General features: G+C 38.6%; 1 protein-coding gene across 1 annotated transcript in view; it reads right to left on the bottom strand.

Annotated features, from left to right (window-relative positions):
• Positions 1-24,250, bottom strand: part of MUC16 (mucin 16, cell surface associated) — a 208,623-nt gene that overhangs the window by 4,243 nt on the left and 180,130 nt on the right. The window contains exons 101-123 of the mRNA XM_063955513.1: positions 23,642-23,811; positions 23,371-23,406; positions 23,058-23,197; positions 20,298-20,365; positions 19,933-20,102; positions 19,659-19,694; positions 19,362-19,501; positions 18,334-18,401; positions 15,688-15,857; positions 15,429-15,464; positions 15,124-15,263; positions 13,473-13,540; positions 13,176-13,348; positions 10,728-10,745; positions 10,424-10,587; positions 9,410-9,477; positions 7,517-7,683; positions 7,079-7,105; positions 5,895-6,043; positions 3,688-3,758; positions 3,160-3,332; positions 1,539-1,720; positions 782-849 (exon numbers count right to left, since the gene is read on the bottom strand). Of these exons, the coding sequence (XP_063811583.1) occupies positions 782-849; positions 1,539-1,720; positions 3,160-3,332; positions 3,688-3,758; positions 5,895-6,043; positions 7,079-7,105; positions 7,517-7,683; positions 9,410-9,477; positions 10,424-10,587; positions 10,728-10,745; positions 13,176-13,348; positions 13,473-13,540; positions 15,124-15,263; positions 15,429-15,464; positions 15,688-15,857; positions 18,334-18,401; positions 19,362-19,501; positions 19,659-19,694; positions 19,933-20,102; positions 20,298-20,365; positions 23,058-23,197; positions 23,371-23,406; positions 23,642-23,811 (2,502 nt within the window). The remainder of the gene's footprint in view (positions 1-781; positions 850-1,538; positions 1,721-3,159; positions 3,333-3,687; positions 3,759-5,894; positions 6,044-7,078; positions 7,106-7,516; positions 7,684-9,409; positions 9,478-10,423; positions 10,588-10,727; positions 10,746-13,175; positions 13,349-13,472; positions 13,541-15,123; positions 15,264-15,428; positions 15,465-15,687; positions 15,858-18,333; positions 18,402-19,361; positions 19,502-19,658; positions 19,695-19,932; positions 20,103-20,297; positions 20,366-23,057; positions 23,198-23,370; positions 23,407-23,641; positions 23,812-24,250) is intronic.

The raw sequence follows: 24,250 nt of genomic DNA, 5'->3' as shown, positions 1-24,250 counted from the left end.
ATTTCTCTTAAACAAGGTTTTATGGGTATTGGTGGCTCCTAGACCCCCTTTATATGGTAATGGAGTGTATACCGACTTCATAGGGGAATGTGTCCACAAAGACCAATAGGAAGCTGCATGACATAATAGTCCAACACAGTACCCATGTTTTTTTTCTCTTCACATCTTGTGCATTTGGGAACCTGTAGCATTGGATGATTATATGTATTTTATTGCCCAGTGAAGTAGGTTGTACTGCTCTGGATAAATATATAATATCAACCCCTGCTATGGCTTTGTACTAGCCCCCTTACTTTTGGATCCACTTATCAAACTTGTAGCTAACAATAAAACAGGTATTCCATATCATGCTGTTTTATCTATGGCTAATCCCAGCGTGGCTTTATCTTAGCTGAGCAAGCAATATCATAAAGCCTACAGAGTTAAAGGGGGTGCAGTCAATATACCAGCTGTCGGGATCCCGGTGTTCAGGAGATTGGCACCGCAATCCTGGCACCTGGTGGAAACCCAACACCCAGAATACCGACAAATGCTCGGTATTCATACTCGGTTGGTGGGTCCACGCCACCAACCGAGTAGGAATAGAACCTGTGGCGAGCGCAGCAAGCCGCGAGGTGACTCGCTGCTGGGATTCCGGCACACGGGATGCTGCTGTCGGTATAATGACAGCCGGCATCTCGTCTACCGGGATATCATATGTATCCTAGTCAAAGAGCCATTAATTTTAATAATTGTATTTTCTTTCTGGGCTTGTAAACCTTTGATGTAAAGTATACTGTACCTGACTGATGAAAGTAGGCAGTATTTAAACGTTTTGGCCAGCGTACTATTCCCATACAGCGCATTCATCTATAAATAAGAGAAAACATACACAAGTTATAGTGACTTTTACAAGTATCCATAAAGTTTTCATTTTGTTACATAACAAAAGGACAGATACAGTATAATATACAGCAGTTTTAGATATTGCAGTGATAGATTTTATGTACTGATTTATTTTGTGTACTGTAGTAAACAGAGGTTGGTGTGGAAGATATAGTTAATGTCTTTGAGTAATGCAGCACTTCATATTCTGAAGTCAATATGATAGTTTATTAAGGGGCTGCATGAAGCAATTATATAGCAATTGCATTCATATATAAAGCAGGCAGGTGCGTTCATTTTAAACACATCAAACTATTGTATATGTATCATAATTTTCATTGTAGATGTAGGTGTATTTGCAATTGTTCTGCAGCTATATATTTGTAGCCACAACTTGTAGATTTTTCTGATGAAAGTATCACATACTGTATAAAACCCATACCTTGAATCAGTGATATACACATACTGTATTGGTGTATTGTTGTTAATTATATAATCCATTTGCTGCATATAGGTTTGAAATGCATAGCACCATGGATATACAAATAATTCATATGCAGGAATATTGTAGGCGTGGTTGAACATTTCACAGTTCAGAATTGATTTGAAAGGAACCTAGTAACTACCCTTGGAAATAAAAAAACAAAATAATAAGTTTTGCAAATTGTTATTACCTTTGCCACTATGTCATCCTCTAGTATTTTCCTTTGCTGAGGGTCAGCAGGTACAGAATTGTTGGTGATGGTGAAATTGATGGCAAAGCCGAGCAATGCAGCAGAAGGGACAGTCACTGTGATGACACTGGTTGTTGTGCTAATGATGTTGCTTACAGTTGTTGACACATCTGAGTTGTAAACTACAAAACAAGAAATTCTTAGCATTTACTGGCCACCTACAAGAAAATACATGTCCTCATATCGTAGTAAGTAAATATGGGGTCTAGTTATTAAGCCTTGAATAGAGATAGAGGGCCTAATTCAGAGTTGATCGCGGCAGCAAATTTGTTAGCAGTTGGCAAAACTATGTGCACTGCGGGGGGGGGGGGGAGCAGATATAACATGTGCAGAGAGAGATAGATTTGGGTGGGGTGTGTTCAAACTGAAGTCTAAATTGCAGTGTAAAAATAAAGCAGACAGTATTTACTCTGCAAACAAACAAAATGACCCACCCAAATCTAACTCTCTCTGCACATGTTATATCTGCCCCCTGCAGTGCACATGGTTTTGCCCAACTGCTAACAAACTTGCTGCTGCGATTAACTCAGAATTACCCCCAAAGTAACAACCAATAATCTCCTAACTTCCATGTTACAGGCTGTGTTTGAAAAATGGTGGTTAGGAGTTGGTCGGTTACTCTCAACTTTATCGCTCTCCAAGGCTTAGTAAGTAGACCGCTGAATTTATAGTCTTGAGAAACCTCTTAATCGTAGACATTTTGAGCTTTTTTTTAAATAGAGAAGTTGTTTTACTTGTAAGTATAATCCAGTGGTTCCCAAACTGGGTGTCGTGGCACTTGCAGGGGTGCCATAGGTTGGTGATCTGAGACCAAATCAAATTATTATGGTCAATGATGTGATAGGCAAAACCAGGGCTGGTGGTTACCAATCATAAAACAGGTGGACAAAAAGAAGTGCAACCTTTTCTGCCACCACATAACTGTACCCAAGGATGATGGGTAAGCACAGTATCCTTACTTTAAAAGAAACATTTGGCCTTGGGATGCCATAAAAAACTCTGGTACTCTAGGGCGCCGTGATTCAAGAAAGTTTGGGAACCACTGGTATAATCTAATGGTCCACTGGCTCAATTGATGGCTACCTTACTTCCTAATGGTAAATACTAAATTGGAAAACTCATTGCTACTGTAAGTTAGGCATGCTTGTGTCATGTCACCCTGTTTTATAGAAGTACCTAGCAAGCCTGCACAAAGAGTTCTATGCTGAGAGATATAAAAATGTAACAGTTGACATACAGTAACTGCATAAAGAAAACCTGGACAATCAATCCCCTCTTTCAAAATCAACTTTTAAACTTAACACTTTCAAAGATGAGAAAGTATGTTTGCTAAATATGCTCAGTGAGTTTTCTAAAGAGCTGGTGACAGCCTGAGCTCATGACATACACTTTCTTGGACTACTTTTATCCCGAAAAGATTCTCTACTGTTTGGCACATTGCCAGTATAAACCCCATATCCAGATCTGCTAACATGGTAATGGTATCACATAAAAGACAAAATATTCCTTCTTTATTTTGTCTTATATACATGTATCATACTATTGGTTGAGAAAAACTTACTGTTAACATGGATGCTTGAGGGTAACAAAGTATAGTTGCCCAACTTGGTGCCATTTTGGCTTATGTCGTAGAAGTACTGTTTGACATCATCGTCTAAGAAGTCCCTGGCCAGAAGATCAACATTAAAAATGCAGAGAGATTCTGCAGTGGCGTACACACTGTTGGGAGTTGACCTATGAGGAAAGATATGCACTTTCTTTTATATAGCTGATAACTTTCACAATTCCTAAGGTAGCCTATTACTTGTATTGACATGTATTTCTTTATGCTTGTCACAATGTTAAGGTCTTGTTGACAGCAATACAGTTTCATGATTTCTTTAGGACAAAAAGAAATGGATTGTTTTACACAGAGGTAATAATGTCAATGGGTGTGCTCACAGGAACATGTTTAAATGTGCATATGTTTTGTTTCTATTGTTAGTTTTGCAGTTTAATGAAATTTGGATCTTGCTAAGCATTAATAGGCTTAAGTGAAGGTTGTGTTCTGTTTACTTATTCTGCAGATGTGTGGCTAAGGAATACTTACCGAAATCCAGTAATGGCACAGCTTATGAAGTTGTTCTTTGTTACTGAGTTATTCTTGAAACCATAATTCATCTGAAAAAAAAAAAGAAAACATTTCTTTAGTTAACGTCCTGATAGCAATCTGGTGCAATACAAGTCATTGATCTGAGAGACACTATTATATTTAGCAGAGGAGACAACTTTCATTAACAATGGTCTTGGTACAGGTAGTGGAGAACAACATAGAAATACTGTGCTTGAGTGCATGAGGGACACAAAGCATATTGATAGTATGTGTTTCCACAGGTGTGGCTTATGTGATACTTAAGCAAATGCCATCCCAGCATGGTCAAAGGCATGTATAAAACTTCTGCACAGCAATGATGGTATTATGGCAGCAAGAGGAGGCCTCAGTGACTTTAAAAGAGGGTATTTCTTGGGGTATGTTTGACTGGAGCTTCAGTAGCCAAGACAGCTGTACTTGTTACTATTTCATGAGCAATATTGTATAAGGTGATGTGAGTATGGAGGTCAGTGACAAACATATGCAGTATAAGGTTGCAGTGGAAAAAAAACACTCCTTATAATTGGTGGCAATCCACATTGGTGAGGAATGTGGTGCAAAAAGCACTGACCAGTGGAGGAAAGTGATACTGGGTGGGATGTATGATGCATCACATTTTTAATGTTATGCATCTAGCCACTCACTGCAAGCATAACAGCATTTACTAACGCCATATGTTTGAAAATAAAACACAAAGGACAGCTCCAACAGTAAAAGCTGTCCTTTGCGATTGAAGGACTTCTGGTTTATGACCCAGGAGTCCTTTTGTGTATGCATCAAGTGTAGGGGTGTTTCCAAGATGACAATGGGGTATATTCAATTGAAGTCGAAAGCTGCCTTCTGCCGAAAAGACAGCAGTTTTTTTACTTTTTTAGGTCGGAAGGGGTTCTGACCTATCCAATCTAACCCCAAATTATTCAACAAGTCAAGGAATTCGACTTGCACGTGGATCGGCGGAATAACTGCCAATCCGCGTGCTTGTGTCGAAAATGGAGCCAAAACCGACACTTTAAAAAAGTCGAAGTGAGATGCGGCAGCAGAGATGGGGAGAGCCGCGGGCAGACGGGGAGAGCAGCGCTGGAGGATGTGTCAAAGCTGCCGCTCACAGCAGCGTCCACCCAGCTCCAGCAAGTGAGACCTCGCTTGCTGGAGCCGGGTGGACGCTGCTGTGAGTGACGGCTGTGATGCGGGGACGGGTAGAGACAGAGACAAAGGGGGGAGCGGGGGAGAGCCGCAGGCAGACGGGGGAGAGCAGCGCTTCAGCAGTGGCTATATAGACGCTGCTGTAGCGCTGCTCTCCCCTTCTGCCCGCGGCTCTCCCCCATCTCAGCTCCCGCATCTCAGTTCGACTTTTTTTTAAAGTCGAATTGAGAATGCATTGAATAGCACAGGTCGGATCCATTCCGACAAATGAATGTCGGAATGGATCCAACTTCAATTGAATATACCCCAATGTCTCAACCACACAATCTGTGTGATCAGCCAATTGCTTGATTAGCATGACAATGATATTATCCATTCATCATTGTCTTCTTGGACACCTGATGCTATCCCAATTGAGCATTTATGGAATACTTTGGAATGGCTCCAGAGACAATATTTTCCATTAACAGAATGTGTTGTGTGACTTTCTTTTAGAATGAAGGTGTTTCATTGCTCCTGCATAATTCTATACCTTGTTAAATGAATTACATTCTATATGGCCCACACTAGCCATTAAGTGATTTTTTATTGGCTGGTTTTGATCCATTACTTGTGGTAAGGTACACCCACACAATCATACATAGAAATAGGATTAGCAAAGCTTTCTAAAATTTGCAATATTAGCTCCCTATCTCTTTGTTAAGTTTAAATTCATTGATACGCAGTTTTGTGACTTATTTAGCACATAAAAAGTTAATCATTGAAAGGTAATGACAATGGCTATATTCACATAAGGGAGTATGTGCTTCAGTTGTATTCTATTTTTAGGACTAAAATTGCAGAAGGCTGGTTAAGCAAATTGCATACCATCTCTATTATACTGCTTCCATACCAACTTTTGTTCCTACAGAAACTGGTCAACGTGTGAAAACATTTTATTATATCTAGGTAATGCACAATATAAATCTATTACATTTTCTGTCATATTCTTTAACATACTGTTCAGCAAAGAAACCACTTACCAGCTGGTCAAGAAGACTTTTGACAGTAGTATACTGGTTAGAGCTCTTATTTGCTAGGTTGCTGTTATATTGAAGGTTGGTTATGGTGAAATTAATAAAGAAATTCTTTGGCCCAAACATTTGTATTGTTGTCAGAGGTGTGGGAGTAGCTAAGGAAAAAAAAACCAGAAAAACAAAGAGCATTCAAATAATATTAAGAAACCAATTTGTCCCTATTCTGTATAGTTTATTTCAGTTACTGAATCTGCTGGTTAAACACTCAGGGGCAGATGTTTTAAGCCTGAAGAAGTCATAGCAGTGATAAAGCACCAGCTAATCAATATGAATTTGAAAAATGACAGTTAGGAGCTGATAGGCTGGTGCGTTATCACCTTCCACTTGTCACTGCTTTATCACTTGTTTATCACTTCTCCAGGCTTAATATATCTGCCCCTCAGTTTCTAAAGACCAACGTAGAATATCTGTGGTCTGCTTCTATTCTAGAGTGCTGCAAAACGCTAACCCTCTTTATTATTAGGAACTTGATAAGCTTGTTTTGTAGCTTTTATGTTGTAGCTGGGTGAAATTATATGTATCTTCTCGGTTGGGAAAGACGCATGAGCTACTCTATGATTGATACATATTTCCTGAAATCGACTAAAAATATAAAGATTAACCTGTGTCACCTTAACAAAACAAGGGAGATAGTTCATGACAGTTTTAAGTACGTATTTCAATATATTTTTATCTCAGCTGTCAAGTGGACACAGTAAATGAATACCGGTAAATACGCCTACTTGATCATGAAAAATGTTTTAAGTATAGGGAAGGTCAGAAATGACGTTTGGAAATGAGGAAATGATTGAGAGATAATGAAAGACAAACACAACAATATATGATAGTGATAGATATGTGGATGCCATTTTTAAAGTTTTATCCCCAGCTACAGATGGGTCCACATTTAACTTGACCTTTAATAGGATTAACTGTAACTGGCCAGTCAGACTTAATCCCCTGCTGTAATGACTTAATCCCCGGCTGTATTGTTTTCTGCATTGTATTGCAGTTGAGAACAATAGATGAAGGGTTTATGCTAATAAGTCATGTTGTGACTAGGCACAGAAAACTACTCAAGATAACGGTGGACCCATCTGTATGTACAAAAGCCAAGGTATGATTTATAAACTAGAAGTACAGTAACTTACTTGTTGTAGTGGTAACCTTATTGTAACCTAAAGAAACAAGAAGAAATCATTTACTTTTGTGTTACATCTATAAATTTGAATATTTTCTGTACATGCATTTGTCACTTGAATGCGTTGGATTAACCTTTTGAAAACTGGTTAAACCATTGCATGTGCTCTGTACTTTACAAATAAATCACCATCACTCTTTTTCTATTATTGTGACTTGAGTGTAATTGGTCCGTTAACTATATTTTGGGCTTTGGCCACTTTGCACTTTATAATATTACACATTTGGGGGGTATTCAATTGTTTGAAAAGTCAGTTGGGTGTCTATTTTTTCCTGTCTATTAGATAGGAAAAAACAGACACCCAACCGACTTTTCAAACATTTGAATTTCCCCCGATATGTTATAGTATGTAAATGAGATTTGTTTTTCCAGATGACCATAGCCTTACCATTAACATAAAGACTGTTGTAGTCCAGTGTATAAATTCCCAGCTTAGTAATACTTGAAGTCATGTTTGAAAGTTCATTGTAAAAGGCCACATTATCAAATTGCGTTTGAGTTCTATCGTTTGTGATTCTGCAGATGGAGTTCACTTTAGTGCCTGTTGCAGTAGATCTGTTAAATACAAAATTTAGCAAACTTACTGTAGTTAACAGCATCACAATTTGTAGAACATTGTTAGAACAGTTTTTCTATATTTACAGTAAACAAACAAAGTGTTAAAGTCCATAATTAAATATTACACCTTACCTTTAATATATACAGTATTGTTTACTGTAATGAGAACCGAGTGATGTTATGAGAAGGGAGGTGTGTTAAACCTCTAGGATAGGTTGCTGGCAGTGGTGCTCGTCAATCATGTGTTGCAGCTTATGGCTGACAGGGGGCATGTTAGTAAGAAAAAGGTATCTAAGGGGCTGTTTGTGTAGGACAAATTCTCTTTGTCCAGGTTTCCAACCCTCCCTACCCTTAGTTTAGTTTTGCGTAGCTTTATTGTGGCACGAAAGAATGGCAGTTTCACCAGTCCATGTGCAATTGGTTATTTGAGGTGCGCTCCACTCATGACTAGTAGTTAGCTGTACCACTCTGACGGGGGGGCAGTATCCCCACCTGACAGGTGGGTAGTCAAGTCGAGGCTGGATCGATACCTTCTTGTTTGATTGTACTTGTGTTATGTGTGCACACTGGGTGATCTACGCATGCAATGCTTGTTTTGTTTGTTGCGGTCTGAGCATTGCAGACTGGGGATTTCTGGGCGTCCTTTCCTTGCCACCATACATCTTTTATACAGCTTTAATACATCTCTAATACAAATAATAATTTAATGCGTTAAATAAATTTTCTCTGCCAAATCTACATCTCCGTGTCTTATTTTACAAGAGTTTGGGTAAATTGATTGATTCACCAATGACAAACCTCCGCCAATAGAATGTTTATGTCTAAGTCACTAACAAGAGTAGCATATTACCTATTTCTGTGAATTTTAATAAAACCCTTTATTGTGCTCTGACCAGATCTTACTTGCTATGTGTTGGGTAAAAGTAGAATAAATGTTTTGTGCAAGTTTTTAAATGTCACATTGTATGGTTTTATATCAAATAGGGCTTTATCTTTGAGCAATGATTACAATGATCATGTAACCAGAAATTGCAACTACAGTAACAGTTCTATGAACTGACGTATTTATAATGGGTGAATGGGCCTCCAGGGTCCCGGAGGGGCCACACCGCACATCCTGCACTCATTTTTTTTACAACATTTACCCCCCAGAGTCCGCCGTCGGCAGCAGCAGCAGCGATGCAGATATCACCATGCCATTTTCTTGGCATTTTGCACATGCATAGTAAGAGAATCCCTGGTAAACTGTCCTCCACGCATGTGCTCTAGATTCTGGAACAGATCTAGTATCTCCTAGAGTCTACAGCGCTGTTGGTTAGAGAGGAGGGGACCCTGACGGAGTATGCACACAGTCCTCTTCTCTTGAAGCACCCCTGCTTCTATGTCACTACACTGGAAACTGGTGGCTCACTCATGCCAGGCATCTCATGCTGCGTAGTGTATTAAGGTGATATGTATGAGCACACATCTGTACTCCATTAGGAGAATTCCAAATACATCTAGTAGGAAACACTCATTAAATGTTGCAATCAGAGTACATAAAATGTCATCTTGCAATAGATATTAAAAACCTGTAGGTTCTTATTTAATAAAAAATAAAAATAAAAATTAAGTGTCAGCTTCAAGAGTTTTTAAGATCCTAAAGGTACATACAAGATACTTTATAGTGGAAACTGGACTACAATTATCTACTTGTAAATGTCCTTTAATGTCAGATACTCACACAAAGCCATCAATATTACAGCTGATCAAATTGCTGCTGACTGTGCTTTTCTTCATTAAATTGTTGACCTGAAAAAAGAGAGAAATTGCTAAATATCTCAAAAGAACATGTAACTGTGTTTGCTCAATACAAATAGCAGTGATCAAGGTCCTGATGAAGAACTGAATGCATGTTAGTGTTGATTGGTCCCACATTTATTGCGAGCATGGAATTTAATGTGAATATTTGCCCCAATGCAGGTTTGTACCCATATTTTCAACAAGATGGCCCAATATTTGTATGCATATTTTGATAAGTATCATTATAATAATTTTGCACCTTGCACTTGCACCAGCCTGTATTTTGTGCAAAAGATACATCTGGAAACATGTATTTACACTTTTGTCCAGTGATACATAACCCTAAGGGGCATTGGCATGCCCTCACAGAATTTTTCCTATCTGACATTAATACATTACTGCCCAGTTAAACTAAATGCAATTTTTCTCGATTTCATCCGATTTCGACGCATCGGGATGAGAAATCGGATTAAAAGTAGCAAATCGCAGGACAATTCAATCCTGCCTGTGGATCGCAGAAGCTGTACTTTAGATTTCTCGGAGGCAGTGGGCTCTGACAGCCTTGGCTGGGATCGCATATGATACATCGTGTGCAAAAGGACTGCATGCGATGTATCGTATGCGATCCTCCCACTCGGGAAGCTGCCGGGCAGTATGCAATGTATGCAACTTCTCCCCTCGTGGAAGTCACACTAGTGTATGGCCACCTTAATTCATTCACAGATGGAGATGTCTCTAAAATGCATATGACTGCATCACCTGTACTTGCATATGCTTAGTTTCTGAATATGTGCAGTGAGAAAATAAGATGTGCTACTCGAATGGTGTACAGTAGTCCAGCTCTGCATTAGGTGTCTTCCAAAAGTAACTAGCTCTATTTATTGTTTTCTAAACTTTGTGACCACAAGTCTTTGAAAGTCATTAAAAACAATTTCAATTTTATATGGTTACTTACCAAGGTTAGGACATCTGCAGCGGTGGTATTGTACTTTGCAGAGCTTTTTATACCAAGGTCAGGGGTGTAAATCAGGTTAGTGATTGTAAAGTTGAGGGTGATATAATCATATTTGGATGTTTCTACTGGAGATTTTGTAACCGCTTGAATGGGGGGCTCCACAGCTAAAGGTAAAAGACATTTTTTTTTAATCAAATTCATATAACCATAAAATCCAACTAGGCATATATGGTGTTTATGAAAAACAGCGCAAAGAAATGCAGAGAAGAATTTGTTATTATAATATAATATAAATGCTACTTACTTGCTGCTTCATTGTATCCTGTGGGGGGAAAAAAGAGGAAAACAGGTAAAACATTTCAGTTCTGCAAGAAGAAATATATAAATCCTAAACAGTATTTTGCAGTTTCATGAATCCTAATGAATTCTACTAGCAGAGACTGAACACATACTTACCTACTATACTGGAAGTTGCGGGAGACTCCTGATTTTTCAGGCAGTCACCCGCACCTTGGGAAGAGTGGCCAGATCTCCGGCCTCCTTCCTATTTGCATAGTGAAGCAGGCAAGATAAAAAGATACGGAGAATTGTGGCTCTGTTATGAGGCGGCATGGCTAAATGATGCAAAATCATGTTATTTAACCCTGACCTTTTTCACTGACCCACAAATTGCAGCGTTTTGTCACTACAGGGGTGGGACCTAATGATGTGATGGCCCAGCCCCACTCCTTAAATATGTCTGCAGCATCTACTCTCTGGGGTTTTGCCGGAGAGGAGTCCTAAGAAGTAGGCAAGTTTGCTGAATCATATATGTGTGCACTATAAAATGTGCAGGTACAGCATGGAATCTATTTTGTAAACAGTTTCTCAGATCAGAAGTTTTGAGACTCTAGAGCACTATCATAATATGGCCCATTTTAAAATCACCAAATATGTATCTCCATATTCACTTTATCATCACTTTATCATCATTTTATCACCAATCATTCAATTTATCAACCCCCGTATTCACAATTATCACCCCCTTCATTTAATGGTAATTCTAATGCTCTAACAAAAGCCATAGTGAAATGCACTTTGGGGTTGATGTATTAATCAGTGAAAACAGTGGTGAAGTGAACCAGTGGAGAAGTTGCTCATAGCCACCAATCAGGTTTAAGGTAGCTTTTACTGTATCAAGTACATTCAATAAAATGATAGGTAGAAGCTGATTGGTTGCATTGAACAACTTCTCCACTTTTTCATTATTTGATACGTCAACCCCTTTGTGATGTGACTGGCACATGTCAGAGCATAGAGCATAAGTGAGCTTTCTGGATCATATATTCCATAATAGATTAAGGGGTCTAGGTACTAGGCTTTGGAGGGAGATAAGTGGATGGAGACAAAGTACCAGCCAACCAGCTTTTGGCATTTTTCAAACACCTGTAACATGGCAGTTAGGAACTGATTGGCTGGTACTTTATCTCTCTCCACCTTATTTTTCTCTAAGGCTTAGTACGTAGACCCCCTAAGGATGTTTTCTTAACTAATAGCACACTATGGTTTCCATAACCTCCGCTGCATACACCATGTATCTGATATCTCTGATGCTCCCTCCACAGCACTGTTTACGGACATAAAGCATGTTCTGCAGATATTTTGTTTTCAGCAAATAGATAGATTTCATAGATTTGGGCCTCCACAGGGGAAGGGGGTCTTAATTTACACAGTAGGCATTAGTGAACTGAAATATTAACCCCACTGATGTTATTAACATTTCAGAGTCCCAGCACAGCAAATATTGGTATTGTGACTGAAATGTAAGTGTTGTAATGAAGGCCTGCACTGCAAATCAGATCCTCCTTTGTGGTTGCAAAAATCCATCTTGGGTATATACTGTAATGGATGTTCTAGAAGTGCAAACCTGATCAATCAGATAAGGAAGTGGCTTAGGGATATATACAGTTAAAGTCGTATTCATTCCGACATGTATTTGTCGGAATGGATCTGACAACCCCTATTCAATCCCATCTTAATTCAACTTTTTCAAGTCGAATTTAGATGGGACACAGAGGAGGAAAAGGGGGGGGCGAGCCACGGAGAGACCAGCGGGGGACAGCCGGCGGGCATACAGGGAAGATCAGCGCTACAGTAGCGCTGCAGCAGGATGTCACTCAGCCGCCCGACCTCATGACAGCTTCCACCCGGCTCCAGCAGCGTGCTGGAGCCGGGTGGAAGCTGCCGTGAGGTCGGGCGGGTGAGTGACATCCAGATGCAGCGCTACTGTAGCGCTGATCTCCCTGTATGCCCGCCGGCTGTCCCCCATCTCCCTGCGGCTTGCCCCTCCTCGACTCCTCTGGGTCCGTATCTCAGTCCGACATCATTTTGATGTCGGACTGAGATGGTCGAAAAGGTGGCCAAAACCTGTTGAATTTGGCCCCGTTTTCGACACAAGCACGTGGATCGGCAGCTATTACGCTGATCCACGTGCTTTTCGACAAGTCAAATTTATCGACCTGTCGAAAAATTTAGCAAAATATTGAATAGGTCGAATCAGGATTCGACCTTAAAAAGTCGAAAACTGACGTCTTTTTGACAGACGGCAGTTTTCGACTTCAATTTAATATACCCCTTTTTTTTAGATGAATTTATAAAAAGTGTCATCAGCTTCTATTTTAAAGCAATTTAATAATTTATGCTGGTGTCTTGCAATGTGCTTCACTAATGAGCTCTTATACAAGTTATATATTGTACTTTCATGAACTCTTACCATTAACATATAGACTGCTGGGATCCAAGGTATATATTCCCAGTTTGGTAATGCTGCTGGTCCGATTGCTTATCTCCTGGTATAAAGCCACTTTGTTAAATGTTGAAGAACTGGTATTACTGACATATTTGCAGATGGCATTAACTTTAGTGTGTCCTGCACTGTTTTCTGAGCTGTACAAAAATTGGAAGATCATAGTTATAATCTGCCAAAAAACTAGTGATATGTATAGTATATCATAGATTATAGAGTGTAAAACAGAACAGAAATTTATCACTTAGCAAACAAAAAACCTACCTGAAGCTTATGCTTCCACACCCTGAATATGAAGTCCCTATAGTCGTGTTCTTCATTAGAGGATTCAGCTGCGTGGTTGAAAACAAAATGACATTAAACATAACTAAAGTGGTGATAACATTGTGACTCATAAATTACTCCTCTTCTGTGTATTTCATACTGAGACTCAAAACTAAGGGCCTCATTCAGACCTGGTCGCATGCAGGCTATTTGTTGCTCTGATGCGACCAGATAATCGCTGCCTACAGGGGAGGGGGTTAGGGCTTTGCAGGGATGCGTTCGGATGTGCAGTGAGCTGCACAAACAAAAGTTTGTGCAGTTTCTGCACAGCGCAGGACTTACACACCAGCTGCGATGATCCAGAAGGAAGCTGATGTCAGGATCTCTCCCTGGAAACGGCCGGGCACGCCTGTGTTTTTCCGACCACTCCCAGAAAATGGTGAGTTGCCGCCCATGAACGCCTTCTGTCTGTCAATATTCTTGCGATCGCCAGTGCGATCACTTTCTTCGTACGGGTCGTCGCTCTCTGGTGACCCCTGTCGCCGGGCAGCAATGCGCCTGCGCACTGTGGGTCACACGCATGCGCAGTTCAGACCCATTTGCACAGCTGTGAAAAAATGCAACATGCAAACAGGTCTGAATGAGGCCCTAAGACAGTAATTGTAGCAATATGAAACCTGGATTATACACTCAAGACTTATGGGAAAGGGTATACACACAAAATATAATGAGATATGTGGAAAGACACATAACTATAACTACTTTAACGAATTTAAAGAAGGTTCACAAATATATGAAATGTGATAAACTCTAATGAGTCACCAGAGCATTGATAATGTTTTGGGTGCTGTTTAATTGTTTTGTGTTTTTATTTGCAAGGTCTATGGTAAACTGAAGATTTGAGAGAATGAAACTCAAGCTGAAGCTTATACTTGAGTGAGTGAGCTGACATGTCCAGTGCAACTCCTTAGTGTCAGGCTTCTTTTTTTGCTGGTAGTCCACAAGATGCAATTAGGACGCACCAAGAGACTGTGCTGATTAATTTGATATGTGACACTTATATATCTGTGCGTGACAGGTTATGAGGCACAATGAAACTTGGTATGGAAAAAAGCCACGGCCACTGCATCGCAGCAGTTCCTATGCAGATTCAGAAACTCAGTTGAAGACAGATATACAAGTGGCATACATCACATTAATCAGCTTAGTCTCCTGGTGCATCCTAGTCACATCACATTGCAACTAAGATGCATTTTGGCAATACTGATGCAAAAAGAGGCCTGGCACTAGCAGAGTCTCACAGGACACGGTGAGCTATGAGGGGCTGTTTGGCATGACTTCAGCAAAGATGGATTATATAAGGACACATGTGTAGGAAAAGATACCTAGTGTAATGTGTCTTTAACATTGTTTGGTTTGGGCATATTCACATACTGTAACATAAGGAATCAAAATAAAAGTAAATACAAACATAATATTATTTTGGACATGGCTAACAGATTATGCAACCTAGAGTTCAGGAGGAATTAAGTACATTCCATAGCACTAAAATAACACAAGAAAAAAGCTAGTTCTTAGGGTTTTACAGCAGTATTAATTAACATAAATAACATGCAGTAAGATGGTCTTGCCCACAAACTATTTCACTTACCAAAGTATCTATGATGAGCTGAGTGCTATTAAATGCAGAGGTGTTTGGTGTCCCCATATCTGTAGTGTATGGGAGATTAGTTATTGTGAAATTCAAGGTGAAGGTGTTGACTGCTGTCATTGGTGTGGTTGGGATTGGACCTGAAATGCAAAGAGGTAAAAATAAAGTACTGCACCTACAGTATGTGTTATAATAATAAAAATAATCTAATATACTTTATATTAACTTTCCCATATGTTTTACTGTGTTACTTTTTTGTACCAAAACCAATAAATTACAGATCAATTTTATTGATGTGAACTTACTTGTGGTTGGTGTAATTGACAGCTTCTCATTGTACCCTAGATAAAAAGAAAGCAAATTCAAAATTCCAGTTAAATTAATTCCACTTGTTACTTTTCCATAGCTCAAAATATTCACTATCTTTCACTTAAATATATTATTTTTATTTATTTGAGATGTTTTATAACACAAAGCATTTTTTTCATACCAAACACACACTGTAAAGGGAACTTTATAATTGAGGTAATTAGAAACTGTGTAAGGTTAATCCTTTGACCTTACCATTGACATAAGCACTATTTGGATCCAGAGTATAGATCCCCAGTTTGGTGAAGCTGTTTGTCTGGTTTTTCAGCTCCTTGTAGTAGGTCACTGTATCAAATGGGAGCAGAGCCAAGTTGTTGGTGTATGTGCATATGGCATCAACTTTAGTGTCTTTGGAATTGGCCAACCTGGAACACAATGCCAACAATACAGTAAAATATCCAGTGCTGATATTGATATATATATATATATATACATAAAATTAGGCTTTATCAATTTACACTCTGATTTTCTCACAATGTCATACACAGCATATAATTTAAGGTGGGCATACACTGGCAGATAAGTAAGGAGGCAGTCACTTGACCGACTGTTGGGATCCCGAAACCAGCTGAATCACTCTTGGGTGGGGGTCCACGCCACCACCCAGAAGGAAATAAAAACCTGTGGCGACCGAAGGTTACCACCGTCCCGAAGCATGGCGAGCGCAGTGAGCCCACGAGGGGACACGCTGTTCTCGCCACTGGGATCCCAGCTGTCGGACTCCCGGCATCTGTCTCCTGACTGCCGGGATCCCAACCACCGGGATCTCGTACTGCTCCCAATAAAAATATGTTGGACCATTATTCTGACATGCAAAATGTGTCAGATATTTTGGTCATACACTGACAGATTTTTATCATCCTAACTAACCAATTATCTGTCCACAGTGTGTGCAGCTTTTTTCCATTCTCAGGAGTATTAAAATAATTTACATAATAGGCAGGTCAACACAAGTACACAGGATGTACTGGCATTCTACTGCTGTAGCCTATGGGCTACAATAAGTACAAAATACCAGGAGAGGGTTCTTCTGAACCCTCCCCAGAAATGAACTCTGTGTATGCATGGTCTGTGGACTGGAAATACACAGACACCCCTTTGTGTGTTCGGTCATACATTCCAATGGTATAATCAGATATTGTAATGTAATTTTGTGCACTAATATCATATCCAGATCGCACTGCAAATGTAATTATTCCTTAATGGGCACAGAGCAGTAACTAGGCTTAAAAGCACCCAGTGTGGCTCTACCCACTCAATGCCCAATGTCACGATGATGTGCACAGGAGGTGGGGCCAGCAGCTTCAGGAGGTGCAGCATTGAATAGGGTGTTCTGAGGATGCTATGTTTGGCTACACAGACTGTAAAGTACTCCATCAGCATGGCAGCCGTGATCCTGAAGCAAGGCCATGGGGTGGTAACAGTGATGCTCATATTGTGCTCTGTGTGGCTGCACATATGACATACCCCTAGTTATGGCCATATATTAACTCCCAAAAAACTAGTAACAGCAATAAAGGGGGTCATCCTGGATTTATCCAAGCTCCCTATGCTATATTTTATCACAAAACATGTGGCAGCACTGCACACCTTTACAGGTTCCATGGACAATAATACCTGGGATTGTTGCATGTCCCCTTCCCTCTACTGCAGCAGAGGTGGCTCCAGAGCCCACCTAGAGTAAGCCCTACAGTGTAGCTTTAAGGCCTGGTACTCATCAGATCAATGTTTACCCCAGCCAATGGCATGACTAATGGTGTGATATATAGTGCCACCCAGTAATTACTGCAAGATGTGGTGGACAAGGACACAATATATCGTTACCGCATGTACAGTACTGTGCAAAAAGTTTAGGCAGGTGTGGAAAAAATGCTGCAAAGTAAGAATCCTTTCAAACATAGAAGTGTTAATCGTTTATTTTGATCAATTAACAAAATGCAAAGTTAATGAACAGAAGATAAATCTAAATCAAATCAAAGGAGTATTGAAAAGAAGATAGGTTAAGTAAGAGACAGAAAAGTATGAGCGAAAGGGGCCCAGCTCGTGAAAGCTTACATTCTAAAAGGGAGGGGCACACAGACAGGGGCGACACAGATCGGGTAGAAAGTGGGGTTGGGACAGAGGGTTTAGGATGAGAGACAGCAGGATTATATAGGATACAGGATGACATATCACATAATGTGTACTCTCCTAGGGCTTAGGACCTGTAATGGTCACCAGCTTTTGGACACAGTTAAGAGCCCCTATCAACAGAATGGGTGGCCGGTATGTCACCCCAGGCTCCCGATAAATCTTTAACACTGTACCGTAACTTCTATGTACTTATGTGGCAAAGCAGCATGAGAGAAGAGATACACCTCCTCAGCCCATCTGCACTGAAGGGAGGGTGGAGGAGTGGCACAGGGTGCTGCTACAGGTCTCTGCACACAATTATAGGTGTTGACTGGGTGGAAAAGCAGGAAAGGGGCAGACATGTGGCAAGAGGGCAAGGGGGTACTGCCACAGCACAGACCTAGTCCTGTGTTTGAAGCAGGACAGCAGAGAAAGACTTCCTGCTGGACATTTGCATACATATGCCTACTACTGTGACATGTGTACTGTGCAGTGTATTGGTCTGTTGGCAAAGCCCACACACTGCACAATGTGCAGGATATCTGGCCAGCACTAATCAAATCAGTAGGCATGTTGGAAGATTTCAGCATTCCTGACCAACCAATCAATGAGAATTGGTCATCACAATACACAGTACAATTATATGCACAGCTTTACTTTTAATTGTGTTTCATGTACTAGTAGTTTTGAAATGAAATCATTTGGAAATGAGAATAGTAAATGTCTTACGTCAATCTCACAACTTTACACTGAGCAGAAGTGTCCTTCAGACTTGTTTTATATACCACAGTGTCCAGCTGAAAAAGAAGAGCAGTTATACCTTTTAGTAACACATCTCTAACAAAAATAATATAAGAAGTACTATTTAAGGTAAAAACGAATCTATATATTTTAATTTGTAAGATTTCTGGCTCACATATTCTTCATATGTTTACAGGTACTAAGATGTAACAAGTTGTTTAGGTACACACTATGCTAAACTGTTGCTTAAAACTTCATATATAGGAAAAGATACCCAGTGTTATGCATCTTTCACATTTTATTTGGCATGGTATGTGTGACTGGTGGTCAGGAGACTAACATTCGTCATAAATCTGGCGGAGTGCTGTGGGTTCGGTGGCAACCTGCAGTCACCATGGGTTCTGTTCCCACTCTGTGTGTCTTGGACACCCACTAGTGGGAATAGTCTATGTTGGTCGGCATGCCAACTGTCGGGATTGTGAGGGTGCAGGATGTAGGTGGAGGTATTGTGACTGGTGGTCTCCTGACTGCAGGTCACATAACTACATCCTGTTTTATTTTATGGGTAAATTCTTATACAGATGAGTCCTTGTTCAGCAATGCAGAAATGTGTTTGTAAGTGCGCATGTATCACAGCCGTGATTATTTGCACCTGCTCACGAATAGTCATAGGTGCATACACACAATGCATTCTCAATGGAAGCAGGTGTGCACTCACATACCTGCATACAGCTGCAGGCACACTGGTTATGGCAAATGACCCACAATTGTGAATTATCACAGGTCAGGTGACCATGGCCACATCTATAACATATGGAACCAAGATAAAACTATATAACAATGTAGCATTATTGTGGAAACAGCTAATAAATAATGCACCTTGAGCCCAGGAGGAATTATGTTCCGTATCACACAAATAATACAAGATATAAACTAGCACTCAGGGTTTCACAGCCATATTAATTTAGTTATGTTAATGCCATAAGTTGAGCTTGCACGCAAGCTATAACACTTACCAAAGTATCTATGATGAGCTGAGTGCTATTAAATGCAGAGGTGTTTGGTGTCCCCATATCTGTAGTGTATGGGAGATTAGTTATTGTGAAATTCAAGGTCAAGGTGTTGACTGCTGTCATTAGTGTAGTTGGGATTGGACCTGAAATGCAAAGAAGTAAAAATAAAGTACTGCACATATGTGTTACAATTAAAACAATTCAAAAGACTTTATAATAGCTTTCCCATATATTTTTATGTGTTACTTTTTTGTACTAAAACCAATAAATCATAAATCAATTTTATTATTATGAACTTACTTGTGGTTGGTGTAACTGACAGCTTCTCATTGTATCCTAGATAAAAAGGAAGATAATTAAAATTTAAGTTAAATTAATCTCAATTGTTGCCTATTCATAGCTCAGTTAATTTTTTAAATCATTAGCCACTATCTATCACTCAAATAAACACATTCTTCATGATTTGAGATATTTTATCACATAAGGCATTTTATTAATACTAAACAACCACTGTTAAGAGAGAAATGTATGATTTAGGCAAATAAACAGTGGGATGTAAAGGATTTAACCTTACCATTGACATAAACACTATTTGGATCCAAAGTATAGATCCCCAGTTTGGTGGAATTGTTTGTCTGGCTTTTCAGCTCCTTGTAGTAGGTCACTGTATCAAATGGGGGCAGAGCCAAGTTGTTGCTGTATGTGCATATGGCATCAACTTTAGTGTCTTTGGAATTAGCCAACCTGGAACACAATGCCAACAATATCATAAATTATAAATTGCTGATGTTCAAATATTAATAACTGATTAGCCTCTATCAATCTAATGAATATCATACAAAAAAATTAAGTTCCTTTAATTGTATTTAATTTATACTGTTTTGTGAAAATTAAATAATTCAGAAATGATATTGTACACTAGAATAGTAAATGTCTTACGTCAATCTCACAACTTTACACTGAGCAGAAGAGTCCTTCAGACTTGTTTTATTTACGACAGTGTCCAGCTGAAAAAGAAGAGCAGTTAAACCATTTAGTAACAAATCTCTAACAAAATTAATATAAGAAGTTCTATTTAAGGTGAAAACTCATCTATATATTATAATTTGTAAGATTTCTGGCTCACATATTCTTCATATGTTTCCAGGAACTAAGATGTAACATTTTGCTTAGGTACACACTATGCTAAACTGTTGCTTAATACTTCATATATAGGAAAAGATACCCAGTATTATACATCTTTCATGTTTTATTGGGCATGGCAAGCGTGACTGGAGGTCAGGAGACCACCATTCAGCATACGTACGGCGTGACGCTGCAGGTTCGGTGGCAACCTGCGGTCACAATAGGTTCTGCTCCCACTCTATGTGTGTCTTGGACACACACTAGTGGGAATAGTCCATGTTGGTCAGCATGCCAACCGTTGGGATTGTGAGGGTGCAGGATGTAGGTGGAGGTATTGTGACTGGTGGTCTCCTGACTGCCGGTCACATAACTACATCCTGTTTTATTTATGAGTAAAATATTATACAGATGAGTCCTTGTTCAGCAATGCCGCAATGTGTTTGCATGTGTGCATGAATCACAGCCGTGACTATTTGCATCTGTTCGCGATAGTCATAGGTGCATACACACATTGCATTCTCAATGGAAGCAGGTGCGTACTCACATACCTGCATACAGCTACAGGCACACTGGTTATGGCAAATGACCCACAATTGTGAATTATCGCAGGTCAGGTGACCATGGCCACATCTATAGCATATGGAACCAAGATAAAAGTAAATGACAATGTAACATTATTGTAGAAACAGCTAATAGATAATACACCTTGAGCCCAGGAGGAATTATCCTCCGTATCACACATATAACACAAGATATAAACTAGCACTCAGGGTTTCACAGCCATATTAATTTAGTTATGTTAATGCCATAAGTTGAGCTTGCCCACAAGCTATTAAACTTACCAAAGTATCTATGATGAGCTGAGTGCTATTAAATGCCGAGGTGTTTGGTGTCCCCATATCTGTAGTGTATGGGAGATTAGTTATTGTGAAATTCAAGGTGAAGGTGTTGGCTGTTGTCATTGGTGTAGTTGGGATTGGCCCTGAAATGAAAAGTAGTAAAAATTAAGAATTGTAGATATCTGTTATGATAGATGCAATCTAAACTACTATATATATATATATATATATATATATATATATATATATATTGGTTTTTTATTAAAACCAATAATTTACAAATCATTTTTTGATGTTAACTTACCTGTTGTAGTAGTGATTAACAGCTTCTCTTTGTATTCTAGATAAAAATAAAGAGGATTCAAAATTAAAGCTAAAATAATATAACTTGTTGTCTATCAAAGCTCAATTAATTTTTTCCACAGAAGTTCCACCTATTTTTCAGTTTCATATTAATTTTTTTAAATTATTTCTGATGTTTTATAACAAAAGTCACTTTATTTATGACAAGTACTGTAAAGAAAACTGTATGATTTAGGCAATTAATATCTGTGGAAGGTTAATCGTTTCACTTTACCATTGACATAAACACTATTTGGATCCAGAGTATAGATCCCCAGTTTGGTGAAGTTGATTGTCTGGTTTTTCAGATCCTTGTAGTAGGTCACTGTATCAAATGGGGGCAGGGCTGAGTTGTTGATGTATGTGCATATGGCATCAACTTTAGTGTCTTTGGAATTGGCCAACCTGGAACACAATGCCAACAATACCATAAATTATAAATTGCTGATGTTCAAATATTAATAACTGATTAGCCTTCATCAATCTATTCTCTGAAGGACTCCCAATATCATACACAGAACATAAGTTACTTTAATTGTATTTCATTTTTACTGTAGTTTCTAAATTAAATAATTCAGAAATGAAATAGTACACTAAAATAGTAAATGTCTTACATCAAGCCCACAACTTTACACTGAGCAGAAGTGTCCTTCAGACTTGTTTTATTTACCACAGTGTCCAGCTGAAAAAGAAGAGCAGTTATACCTTTTAGTAACACATCTCTAGCAAATTAATATAAGAAGTACTATTTAAGGTTAAAACTTATCTATATATTTTAATTTGTAATAATTTTAGCTCAGGTATTTGTTCTTCATATGTCTCCACATAATAAAATTTAACAATTTGTCTAGGCACTCACTTTGCTAAACTGTTGCTTAATATTTCATATATTTAAAAAGATACCCAGTGTTATGCATGTTTCAGGTTGTTTTATTTTAGGGTAATTTCCTATACAGATAAGTACTTGTTCAGCTATGCAGCGTTGTGTTTGCACGTGCACAAGTATCACAGCAGTGACTATTGGCACCTGCTTGTGAATAGTCATAGGTGCATACGCACAATGTATTCTCAATGGAAGCAGGTGCATACTCATGAACCTTCATACAGCTGCAGGCACTCTGGTCATGGAAAATGACCCGCAATTGTGAATTATCATGATTTGTATGACCGTGGCCACATCTATAGCATATGGATCCAAGATAAAAGTAAATAACAATGTAAAATTATTGTAAAAACATCTAACAGATTTTGCAAACTTGGTTCATAGAGGAGTTATTTTCTGTATCACAAAAAATAGCACAAGATATAAGCTAGCACTCAGGGTTTCACAGCCATATTAATTGTGTTATGTTAATAACATAAATGAAGCTTGCCCACAAGCTATTAAACTTACCAAAGTATCTATGATGAGCTGAGTGCTATTAAATGCAGAGGTGTTTGGTGTCCCCATATCTGTAGTGTATGGGAGATTAGTTATTGTGAAATTCAAGGTGAAGGTGTTGGCTGTTGTCATTGGTGTAGTTGGGATTGGCCCTGAAATGAAAAGTAGTAAAAATTAAGAATTGTAGATATGTTATGATAGATACAATCTAAAATAACTTATATTCATATATATATATATATATATATATATATATTAATGTATGTAGTGTATTGGTTTTTTATTAAACCATTAATTTACAAATCATTTTTTGATGTTAACTTACCTGTTGTTGTAGTGATTATCAGCTTCTCATTGTATTCTAGATAAAAAAAGAATGGATTCAAAATGAAAGCTAAAATAATATAACTTGTTGTCTATCAAAGCTTAATTATTTTTTCACTGAAGTTCCACCTATTTTTCAGTTTCATATTAATTTTTTTAAATTATTTCTGATGTTTTATAACAAAAGTCACTTTATTTATGCCAAGTACTGTAAAGAAAACTGTATGATTTAGGCAATTAATACCTGTGGGAGGTTAATCGTTTGACCTTACCATTGACATAAACACTATTTGGATCCAGAGTATAGATCCCCAGTTTGGTGAAGTTGTTTGTCTGGTTTTTCAGCTCCTTGTAGTAGGTCACTGTATCAAATGGGGGCAGGGCTGAGTTGTTGATGTATGTGCATATGGCATCAACTTTAGTATCTTTGGAATTAGCCAACCTGGAACACAATGCCAACAATACTATAAATTATAAATTTCTGATATTCAAATATTAATAACTGATTAGCTTTCATCAATTTATTCTCTGAAGGTCTCCCAATATCATACACAGAACTTAAGTTACTTTAATTGTATTTAATTTTTACTGTAGTTTCTAAATTAAATAATTCAGAAATGAAATTGTACACTAATTTAGTAAATGTCTTACATCAAGCCCACAACTTTACACTGAGCAGAAGTGTCCTTCAGACTTGTTTTATTTACCACAGTGTCCAGCTGAAAAAGAAGAGCAGTTATACCTTTTAGTAACACTTCTCTAGCAAAATTAATATAAGAAGTACTATTTAAGGTTAAAACTTATCTATATATTTTAATTTGTAATAATTTAGCTCAGGTATTTGTTCTTCATATGTCTCCACGTAATAAAATTTAACAATT

This window comes from Pseudophryne corroboree, chromosome 1 (assembly GCF_028390025.1).
Source record: "Pseudophryne corroboree isolate aPseCor3 chromosome 1, aPseCor3.hap2, whole genome shotgun sequence".
NCBI lineage: Eukaryota > Metazoa > Chordata > Amphibia > Anura > Myobatrachidae > Pseudophryne > Pseudophryne corroboree.
The sequence above is the reverse complement of the archived record's forward strand: the minus strand, read 5'-3'. Positions and strand labels throughout refer to the sequence as shown.